At 38.4% G+C, this 12,035-nt stretch overlaps 1 protein-coding gene across 2 annotated transcripts in view; it reads left to right on the forward strand.

Moving 5' to 3' along the window:
- Window positions 1-7,966, forward strand: part of UGT8 (UDP glycosyltransferase 8) — a 49,218-nt gene extending 41,252 nt beyond the window's left edge. For both annotated transcript variants that reach the window (XM_067297634.1, XM_013951904.2), the window contains exons 4-6: window positions 2,819-2,895; window positions 3,707-3,926; window positions 5,676-7,966. In XM_067297634.1, the coding sequence (XP_067153735.1) occupies window positions 2,819-2,895; window positions 3,707-3,926; window positions 5,676-6,039 (661 nt within the window). In that variant the 3' untranslated portion in view covers window positions 6,040-7,966. The remainder of the gene's footprint in view (window positions 1-2,818; window positions 2,896-3,706; window positions 3,927-5,675) is intronic.
- The last annotated feature ends 4,069 nt before the right edge of the window (window positions 7,967-12,035 follow it).

Below are 12,035 nucleotides of genomic sequence, written 5' to 3' on the forward strand. Positions count from 1 at the left end.
CGTTTCTCTCTCCTCTGACCCTAACTGGCTTGATGTAGCCCTCATTCATCCTTTCTTATGCCAATCCTTAAGTTTTCTTCACTGTCAGATCTCTTCCTTGTTTGTGTTTTTTCCCTTGTTCTTACCTTCATTTGGCAATTAAGCAAAGAGAGAGTCTTTCCCTTTTCATGTTGCTTGTTTGTAACCGTTAACAAAGCTATCTGAGGCACAGACGAGCACAAGCAGGCATCTGAGCCGCTGGGTGAGGGTCCTGTGCAGAGCATCAGTGCCCATCTCCTGCTTTGGAGCCACTCTCCTGCCATAGCTGATAGGCTTCCTGAAGCTTGTCACCACAGTAATTTGAAGTCTAATAGACCTCACTTCACCTGCAGCCCACTTGCTTTGCTGACATTTGCTTTGCTAAGATGTCTACGATTGCCAAAAAAAATACCCCCCCGAATGGTAACATAAAGCTTGGTCATCAAACAGCACAGTGTAGGAAACGTAATGGCAAGACCAACTTTACTGTGCATTTTTGGGCCAGGTAGTGTTCTGACCCTTCTTCTGTAAAGGAAACGTGTTCTGTTACCCATCACAGAGTAGAGAGCAAGACACATTTAAGGTAACATATACGGTTACAGAGTGCTCTTAAAATATTTTCCACTTGAAAACTTCAGACTACTTCAGTGAAGGCTTTTTTTCCCCTCTTGCCATTATTGTTAGCTTGTATGATCAGACAATTGCGGGCTGAAAGGTAGCATTTTAGAAGCTTTCAGAGTAGCAAGGATTGTAGTGATGGCTGCTCTTTTGTAGTATTGTAGTATACTGACTTTTTTCCTGAGAATCTGTCGTGGCTGCAGCTCAGGAGTTATACTTCAATTGTGCGTATTCAACCAGACTATTAAGCATTTCCTCTCCGCCCACATCTCTCAGGGACCATTTTCATTTCAATGTTAAATGTTTTCATTTCAATTTTAAAAAGTTTGAAACGGTGAACCCTGCTCATGAACAGGAAAACTGCAATTCATTAGGCCATGCCATAGAACCTTTCATAATTGTAGTTAAGATTTGTCAGTTTTTGTCTGAGATGGAGATGGTGTATGTTTGTTCCATACAAAGCCTCCAACACTGCTTGGCTTTAAATTATTAGTCACAGTTCCTCTTACTGCTTTTCTTTTGTCCCATCCTTGTAGCACTCTTTCCCAGGAATTTTGTCTGTGGAAAGTGTCCACTGTCTATGGTACATATTTGATTTTAATGTTTTTTTTTCTTGGGGGTAATTTTTTAATGGAAAAGCAACAATTTCAATTGAAGCTTTCTGTTAGCTTTTTTAATTATTTTTCTCAGTTTTTTCTTAGTAGTATTTTTCTTGTTTTTTGTTTGTTTTCATGATCTCTTATCTTCTGAACGCCTTTTGGATAAGGGAACCCACCTGCTGTTTCTTTCCATCATCGTTCTTGGAAGGGGAAGATCTCTGTGGGACTTGGTTTAAGTTGTGGTCTTTGGAAGAGCTGAGCAAGTGGATTTCAGTGACCCCAGTGGGAGTTTCCGAGTTCAATAATTAGACACCTAAATGTGAAAATACAAGTCTAACTTTACTTTGCAATTTTTGTTCTTTGGACCATTGACCTGTGGTCAATGTTGGAAGTGGGTAGCTTTCTTTTTATACTTGATATTTTAGATTTTTTTTTGAGAATGGTACTGCTTGACAGTCTTATGTCATGATGCCAAATTAAGTAAGTCTTTATAGTCCTTTACGCGCTTCTAGTTAGGCGGTACTAGTTAGAGCTGAAACCAGTAACATAGTTTATTTGCTTTAGATAAGGTAGCGTAAATAGCATAGTGTGGGGGGTCTTTTTTTTTTTTTTTAATGTATAGAATATACAAGTCGGTTTTAAAAATGTGTGGTTTACTTAATTGAGAATATGAAGGTGATTCTTCATGAAGTTGTAATTCCAGTGCTCTTTGATAACCAGAGTACTTCACACCTTCTGATGGAGCTGTCACAAAACTATGAAAAATCCTCTAGTAGTCACTGTGATTTTTTCCCCCTTTCTGTTTAGAATATATTTAACTTTATATTTTAACTGTATATAACATTGATATGTAAATTAGTAAGTACTTTGAGCCCATGTTCTATGGATTAAACTTTTTCAACATTCTTGGATGAGCAAGGCATTGCCATTGGATTTCAGAGACAGCTGAGCACGTAACAAAAACACCCCTGCCTTACAGCTCAATCCCCATCTCTTCATCTTAACAGGTTCTTGCCTCATGAGCTTGGCTGTCCCCCTTTCCCTTACTTGTGTTAGTAACTTCTCTTAAAATATGATGGCGTCAACTATCAAGAGCTATAGGGAACTGGCCAGTTGAGAGGGAATGCCTGGCGTTGGTGGTAGGGCTTGTTGTTCATGTGCTGATGGGATGTTCTTAGTGGAGTTATTTATGTAGTACTACTCAGAGTTTTTCAGTAAAATAATGGACTCGGAAACACAGAGAGGTTATAAAACCACCTGCCAGTCACAGTAGTAAGATTTATGTGTTAGATATGCTGAGAAATAACTGCATTGCCATTATGTAAGGAGAATACATAGCCTTTCGAGCCAGACTGCAAGGAAATTGAATGGTGAAAAACTGTTTTGTAGTTACTGGTTATTCACTTTACAACATTTTGGTTGAAACTATTTTGTTTTCAGGTAGTGATAAATAAACAGTATCCCCATATAACTGGAACTCTACTTCATAATTATCATGGATCATTTGGGTTAATTCTCTGTTTTGAGTTGATCAGTTTTGGAGCTCTTGATAGCTTAATTCCAATTTGATTTTATTGTTCTAGGTTTTCAGGAAACAAACCAAGGAATTTAGGCAACAATACAAAGCTTATAGAATGGTTACCACAAAATGACCTGCTTGGTGAGTATCTATTATGGTGATATACTGATTATTTTCAGTCAGGTTCAGGTTGCACTCCTAACAGTATTCTACTGAAATACCAGTCACTACAAATCAGAGGTAGTTTCCGTACTGGAAGTAATAGAGGAAAAATATAGAAATCTTTCTGATGTCTGTGTGATTTCAAGAAGATTAAGTCAAACACTTTTATGATATTAATTCTCTTTCCTTGGTACCAACCCCATTTTTTTCCTTAAGCTAATTAATGGGAAGGCAATTTTGGCTTACAAAATTGCTCTGAGGCAGTCTCATTTTTCCCTTACGTGAAGTAGTTTATTGTTATGGTTCTTGTTAGATCTTGCTAGCCTGCAGTGAGGCATGTGGAGCTTTAGAGGGGGAATGCAGCATCAGTTGTCCTGTCATTAAATAGTTTGTATTTCATAGGAGTGATAAGGAGGAAGGCTCTCCCCCTGGTTTGTTTGTAATGCTAAACTAGTAAATACCATTTGCAGTTGCCAACTACTGTTGCTGAGGAGTAGACAGTATACTAATTACTCTATTATTAGTTACTTTACACAGCTCATATAGGTGAGAATTTTCTTTGCATTGGCCACTCCCTGTCCCTTAGCCAATAAGGAAATTAGATAATGTATGAAAAATTTCTGCAGAATGGGATTTAAGGAGAACTTCAGAATAAGTTATGTCCATCTTACCTTTCTGAATTGTAGCCACAGAAACCCGGTGATAAATGCGTTTTACCCAGTTGCTTCAATAACTTTACAATATATAGATGTAAATAATTTTTTCCCTTCATGTTTCTTCTTTTCTTCAGGTCACTCTAACATTAAAGCCTTTCTTAGTCATGGTGGTTTGAACAGCATTTTTGAAACCATGTACCACGGGGTCCCTGTGGTGGGAATTCCCCTTTTTGGAGACCATTATGATACTATGACTCGAGTGCAGGCTAAAGGCATGGGAATACTGTTGAACTGGAAGACCGTCACTGAGAGTGAATTGTATGAAGCACTAGTAAAAGTTATTAATGATCCCAGGTATGGAATGCTTGGGGTGGTTGTTTCTTGTTTTTATTTAAAATTATTGTGATAGGGTAAATATGTAGCTATGCAATCTTTGTGCATGGGAAAAAACGCCTGTTGGGATTTTTATGTAGTTGGGGCGAGTCTTCTCATAGCTGTCCCCTTTCACAAGATTACTTAGTTGATGCCGTTTCTGTTTAGATGCTAAGCGTGTTACTCAGCATACCAAGACTCAGTAGTCCCATTTGCTTTTTCTGTCTTTGTAAATATGTGACAGTTGCCATATGAAGGACAACAAGGTCATAGAAGCAAAGCTGGCCTGACTTACTTCTCATTGCAGACCAACATCTATTTAATGTGTCTTGATTACACCACAGTAACATACTTAGGTGTCTGTCTGTTGTGCTGCCTGAGGAACCTTGAGCAAAATATACCTGTATGGTTGTAGGGTGCAATGTTTGAACCATAGCTAAAAATATGGAAGTACTCAAAAACAGTGACTCTCTTCTAAAGTCCTACAATTTGATTTAAAAAAAATTAATGCAGAATTCTTTTCTAGCTACTCATACACCTTTTGGGGTCAGGAGTATTATTCACCTTTTTAAAAAATATTTTCGTCACAACAAATTACTATGAATCCGAGGGCTCCAGTCTATTTTTTTTTGTAAATTTTTTTTTTGGGGGGTTGTCATTCAGCTGGAATAAGCAAAAACTCATAAACTGGGCTTTGTAATTATTTCTAATTCTATCAAATAAATTAGGTCAATGTTACAAAAATAGGAAGAGGGACAGCTTAGAAGTTTGTTCTGAATCTATTTTCAACATTTGTGATGTTCAGACTATCTCCAGATTAAAAACAATGATGTTTTAGCTGGTTGTTTATTATATTAGGTTAACAGAAGTTTTGGAGTGTGGGGTGATGACAGTGTTTCTTGACTTTGTGGGAATGAAGTCTTTAAGCAGCACTTGCCTTGGAAAAAGCAATCTTTAAGGAGTAGACTAGTTAGGAGTGGAGTCTCAGTGAAGGACAATGCTGCCAAAGAAATCCCATAAACTTCAGTTGCATCAGCTTTCTCTCATATAATTATCCGAAGTAAAAAGGCAAATTCTGCATAAATAACCTGTCTATCATGCAGCTAGGGGTGGGGGGAAGTGGATTTGACTTGATCAGCTACAGGGGACATCCAGTTATTTCCTCCCCCCCCCCCCCCCCCCCCCCCAAAAAAAAATTTTTTTTTTTTTAGGATGAACTCTGGGTGTGAAAAGAAATTACTATTGCACGAAAATGAGTTTCTCACTTTCTTCTATGTTTTTCTAATAATTCCAAATTTATTTTCCATATTTAATTGCACGAGAGTAAAAATGAGTGGTGTATTGGTTAAGGGCATGTTGCCTCTTGCAATGGAAGGTCAAATGTCTCTCATTTGATACAATTCATTTTTAATTAGCTAAAATTCCCTTCTGATAGCAGGTCAGTCTGCCACTTTATCACTTCTGGCCTCTGCTAAGGGGTGAATGTCAGCCTTTAGTCACCCATGGGTCTCTGTTTTTAGTAATTCCTCTTCAATGAGCTGTAAAGACTGATTTGAGGATGAATTATCTGTTGTGTATCTTCCCCTACATGCGCATTGCTGTGAGACTCCCACAAAAATTTACTGTTTGCTCTGAAGACATTTAAGTGTATTTTTATACCTAGAGGCTTGCATTCGTCTGAGAGCTGGATGCAATTTTCAGTTTGTCCTGTTTGCTGTTTCTTTTGCGCAGCTACCGGCAACGAGCCCAGAGGCTGTCAGAAATTCACAGAGACCAGCCTGGTCACCCCGTTAACCGGACTGTCTACTGGATTAACTACATCCTCCGGCACAACGGAGCACAGCATCTACGTGCCGCTATTTACAGCATCTCTTTTTATCAGTATTTCTTACTGGATATTGCCTTTGTTGTACTAGTGGGTGCTGCCTTATTTTATTATATTTTGTCCAGGATAACAAAATTTATCCGCAAACAGAGCAAACATCTTTGGTCAAGTGATGAACATAGCACTGTTAATGGACATTACCAGAATGGGATACCAAATGGAAAGTATAGAAGAAATGGCCACATTAAACATGAAAAAAAGGTGAAATGAGCCAACCATCCCATGTAAAGTAGTAATGAATCAGATCAGTAATCGAATTTTATCGCTGTAACTTAGTCTAACAACTACTTAAAACCTCAATAAGCAGTTCTAACACTCCCCTACAGTATGTAATCTTATGTGACAAAATTCTACAGAACTAAGAAAAGTCTTTAAAAAAGAAAAAAGAAAAAAAGCACAACCTAAAATGGAAAGTGTGTTTTATTCTTAATACTGATGCAGAAAGGTTATTTTGGCACTGAAGTTTTTAGAAGCCTTAATTCTCTAAAGTTATACAATGACCATATTTATGAATTTTCAGTTTTTAAAAGCTAAATGTGTGTGTCCCAGATGAGGAAAGGTTTCTTTTTATTTACAAGGGTTTTTTTTCCTTTTTTTAAATTATTTTAACGTATCCATCCTTTTGCTGAGAGAACTTTAGTGCTAGCTCTGTTACATCTGTTGACAGTTCAACATGTTGTCCAAGAATGACATTTAAAAAAAATTTTCCCAATGTTTGATGTGCAAGAAATAGCAAGTTGCAGACTGAGAACACAGATGTAAAAAAAGTCTTAAAATGAGCACTGAAGAAAAATTTAAAAATGTATACTACCTTTTTCCTGATAAACTGCATGACTCTTCTGCTCTTACCCTTTTCTCTAAAGTAATGGTAATTGAGCAAGTCTACAATAAGTCTTAAGTTTTAATTTATATAAAATTTTACTTGTTGTCTTTCTCTGCATATATAATTTATGCCATAAAAATGTTAGGGTGTTTTATTTCAGTTAAAACTATGGCTGTGTGGGAAGTAGATTGCGTAATTAGGAAAAATAAATGGAAAAAAAAAATCTAGCCCTTGCTTAACGCAGAAGTTTTTGTCATGGCCCAGAGCAATGCAGAATCAAACCACTCTTGGGGGTTTGTTTAAAAGCAAACACCCGCCCACGCAAAAAAAGTTTAATGTCTTTCCTATTAATTATCATTGTTATTAATTTTTTTTTCCTAAATCACAGTGTTGTAGATGTTCTCTTTCAACGGTTGTATCTGTAAAAACATTACCTTCTACTAGTCTGGGCCACACAATCCATGTTGCATAGTTGCCAATATTAATTCCCTGAGTGCGGGATGAGCAGGGCTGTTCTCTGGGCTGGCAACCACCGCACCTGCAAAGGTTTGGTATCATGCATGACGTTAAACCTGGCTCCCCGGGCATGAAGTGAGTGGAGACCGTCTCGTCCTTCCCCCGCTACGGCCCCCCGCAACAATCTCTTTCAATCACTGTAGCTGACATGGGACTGCTCTGGGTTTGCAAGGGAGGGTGGGGATGCAGGGCGCCGGGCGGGAAATCAGAGCTGCCCTGCTGACCCGGAGTTGGCAACTATGCGTTCATTTCCATGTCATTCTGTTTACTTGGAATTTGCACTACACATGTTGTGAGTGTATGCTTTTATTTATTCATAGTTTGAAATCCCATGTCTGAAAGAGAGAGGAAAGCAACCCATTTATCTAGTGTTTGTTCACTAACATGGGAAGAGTTGTGTTGATTGCAGAGCGCTGAGATCATCTTCATACACAGTGATGTGATATTTCACTGTCATTCCATCAGGAGCCTCGATCCTGTAGCAATAAATAACAGTACAGATATCTTTATAAAATACAGTACAGCTACTTGTACTGCTTTCTGAATACTTGAAGAAAATGGTATTATAAATAAGCCTATTAGCTATACCTTTTTACAATCTTACCAGTTCGTGGCGACTAAAGGAGCACACAGAGGCGATGAATGGTGGGATGGTAATTAGACTTCGAGTGTATGAATGACTTGGTTTAAATGTTTTTGGCATTGAAGAAGGTACAAAAGCACTGACCGGATGATTAAGCATAATTTAATCTCCACTGTGATAAAACTTAAGCAATAAACATGGATTTAATAGAGAAATTCTGTTGTTGGAAGTATATTTTTATTCAAACGAATGTTGTTTAAAGTACCCAGTGTATGTGTGTATATGAATGTGTATGCATATTGAGATGCACAGGTTCTTCGTTCTCAGTATATACAGTCATGCATGATATGGATTTGAAATCAAACGTTATATTTTTGGGAAGGTAAACCTATTTCCTCTAGGTCAAATCAGTGTTGAGTTAATTGAAAGACTGAGTGCTTAACCAGCCTATTTTTTTATTGCACTTTTAAAACTTTTTTAACACTAATTTTAAAATTTTTAGTGAAGTATGATTTTTTTTTCCTGTACATGTTAAGTTATATCTGTATTTCTTAAAAAGCACAAACAATTTTCATAACGATAGAAGATATACTTGATTTCTGAATAGTCTGGGTGTAAACTCATTTCAGATCAGTAGCATAAAGAGGAAGCTATTGCTTTATTAATTTTATTACGTTACCTCTAGAAGGGTCCGATCCACCTAAACTGTAGAATTGTCTGTTTTGTTCCAAGTTACTTTCTTGTGGAGTTCAAATATTATCTGATACCATAGTTATTTTTCGGTTTCCCCCTCAGCAATACAGGCAACTGCATTAGCCCGTACAGGTGGGTGACGCTACTGGTTTTGGGGGAACGTTTCCGCAAAGCAAGTCTGAGAAGAGGAGAGCCAAAGCGGTGCAAAACCAGCGCGTTCTTTTCACAGCACTTCCTGGGGCAGGTACGCAGAAGTCCCAATCCCCCGTTGCCATTTGTGCCTATGCGCGCCCTTGGCTGCCCTGGCGCCTGCTGCCAAGCTGCGTAACGTGCCAGCCTCCTGCAGCCTCCCCGAGGGGCTTAGCCGCCCTCCCAAACGGGCCCTTCATGTCCGCAGAGAAAAGGAAAGCGAACTGGAACAACCAGTGCCAACTGCTCCACGAGGAAAAACTAGCAGCCAAGATGCAGCCGCAATGAGAGTGTAGCAGATGCAGAGGTTTTCAAGGAAGCTTGAGACTTGGGCACTCACCGCGGTAGGTATGTTTTAGGTGTTCGCCTTTCTTCTTTCCTTTGAATATCTCAACTATTCAAGAACGATCAGCCATAAAATAACATGGCAGCTTAATTGCCACCTACAGAAATAGTTTCTGGAGATGGTCATCAAGTATTTTGAGTTTAAGGAAATCAATAATTGTGCTGCTGGATTTTTCTTACTCCCCGGATCACTTGCAAAATCAAGTTTTTAATACTATTCTATGTTAATCTCTTTTGAGTTCTCGAAAGATATCAATTTCCATTAAGAAAACTACTTAACTTTCTATTTTTATTTTATGGTGTGGTAAGTATGCAGTATTGCTGTAGTTAATCTCATTTGTACACCTGTAGCCAAGGGACAATTAAAATATTAGTACATGCATATAGTCATTTAAGCAGAATCATAGCCCTGTTTATTTCCAGGGTGCTGAATTTTTCCCTTTAATTTGTTTGGGTACCCGTGCATGGGTTTTCCTCTAGATGGAATTGAATACCTATGCAGATCTGGATTGGTAAGGAACAGAAAAAGACCATTTGATTCTCTTCTGAAGCAGAGCTGTGCTGCATTTGCTTTGGTGACTTTCAGAAGACATGAGCACCTTTAAGTTTTGGGTGGTTTGGTGTCTTGGCAAATGACCTCATCTTCCTTGCATCACAACATTAGAGATGGCTAGTGGCCAGTAAATACAAAGTATGATTCTTGTTTCACATGACATAATTGTAATTTTTTCTGCAATGAGGTCACATTCCTTTTTTAGAGATGTATTTCTGTTCGGGAAGGGGCGGTAGTTAATGACAAAGTGACTGGGTACAACAAAATATTATACAAGGAACTGCCTTAGTTAGCTTGTGGGGGGGGGTAGATGGGGCACTTGCTTGTAAAAAAGTGGGCTGTGGTACTGTTAAATAATTTGTGGTTCCATAAAATAGCAATATTCTCATTTTCAACGAAGAAGGCAACACCCTGTATGAGAAGATTGTTATGCAAATATGGGAGAAGTGTCTCTGAAGTCATGTCACTGCTCTTTATAATCAAGTCAAGGTATACATGTGTTAGAGTGGATCTGATTGCTACTCTACTGCACTTTGTTTCTGAAGAACATATTCAATTTTTAACAGTTTACAAATAGGATGAAGGGTGAGGATGAAGATCTTGTGAGGGGAAGAAGGGAGGAGAAGGAATTTCCCTAGAGAAATTTCACGTTTGTTATTTTCTGTATGAGTTATTAATATAGAACTGATTCACCTAGTTTTTTGTTTTAAACAAAAAAACCCCCTAATACTAAATCTGATTTACCTCCAAAAATAACAAAAATCCTGATCATCTCATGTATCCCAGTCATTGGTCTTCTCAGTTACTCTGTAATGAAACAAAAACTCATTGTTAGATAAGATGATATTTCACATACATTGAGGGATTGAAGTTTGACCAGTGAAGGAAATCTCAGAACGTATTTGCTGGAAGTTATTCTCATCTTCGCATGTTCCTTGTGGTAAAGAGGATACGCTTAATTTATATTATTAGGTAATAAATAGGAGCTATAAAAATTGCAAGACAAGAAATGTCAAAAACCTGTTCTGAGTTACCTTGGGATATCATTGTGATCAGATTCAGGAATTGCACCTTAGAAGAATAACGCTGTACATTTAGGCCTGAATTTGGGAAACCTGGATTGAAGAATCTCTTGATTAAAGTTTGTCAAATTTGTATTTGAACCACAAGCAACAATCTTCAATGATTTTGAAAGTGCTGTTGAAAATACTAGGGTATGAAAAACAGACAAAAGCATCAACTTAGAAACACAGCATAGTTGTACTGCATGGAGCATTAATTGGCTTTTTTTAATGTCAGTATGATTATATGTTGTTAATGAAATATGTCTAGGTGTAAACTGCAGCTGGAAAGGAGCAACTGCTAAAGCAAGAAAGAGAATAAGGATTGTTGCTTCTGGCAAGTCAGCTTGAAGATTTTTGGAGGTCAAAAGGTGTGTAATGCACTCCCACTGGTAACTTTTTAACCAGATGTTTTTTTACAGTTTGATTTTTTTACCCAGGTGGCCAGAACCCTCTTTTATACAATACTTAGTTTATGTTGTCATCATTAACGTGTTAAAATGAGCATTCATATAGTGTCTTCAGCAAATACAAATGACTTGTTGCTCATTTTTAACCTTTTACCTGAAAGTTTAAGGGCTTTTATCATTCTTGAAATGAATACATGTAGTTGTTAACAATGTCAAACTCCTTCAACTCCTCTTTTGGAGGTGCATCTTTCCCCAGGACTGCTTCTATTTCACTAAGTGTTAAGCATCCATTTGTGGTTTTGTCTGTGCCATAGAAAAAGACTTTGAGATCTGTTTGAACAGATTAATAGAAAACACATTTTCTTTTGTATTTTAACCCAGAGCTAGTAAGGAGCCGCTCCTGCCTCCCGGAGGACTTCTAGCATAGCGAAGCAAAGCCGTTCCTCGCGTTGCATCAGGAAAAGCCGCAGCGGTTCACAGCCCTGGCCCCGGTGAGGAGGACGGATGTGGATGGACTCCATGGGCCAGGATCCCTCCAAGGGGTCACGTGGGGTGCTTGCAGCGGCGGCAGCTCTCGCCCTCCTGTGCACGGTGCGCCCGGCATCCAAAATCACCTGCTAGTGCTGGCAACAGGCTCATGATGAGTGAAAGCAATAGTAGCCAGAAAGCGCAGTATAATAATGGCAATTTCGCTTGAGGCGAGATAGTGCTGGAGCTGAGGAATGTTTGTTATTCCTTATTCCCAAGGCTACATGGCATCCCACTGATTTTCTGGCAGCTATCAAATGGCTGTGCCCCTTGCCTGTGGGTCTGGTTTTCGGAGCAGTAGTCATGATGCAGGAGACGCAGGGAGTTATGCATTCGCCCAACTCTCGTGTGATTGCTACTGGCTGAGGCAATGAAAATAGATTCATTTCATTTTGTTTGAGATAATTACTGCATGATAAAACCTGGTTTTATCAGATTTTTATATAACGTACTATCTGAGTTCCATGGAAATAGCCATTTTATCTACTACATTCCTGGATATTTA

This window comes from Apteryx mantelli, chromosome 5 (genome assembly GCF_036417845.1).
Source record: "Apteryx mantelli isolate bAptMan1 chromosome 5, bAptMan1.hap1, whole genome shotgun sequence".
NCBI lineage: Eukaryota > Metazoa > Chordata > Aves > Apterygiformes > Apterygidae > Apteryx > Apteryx mantelli.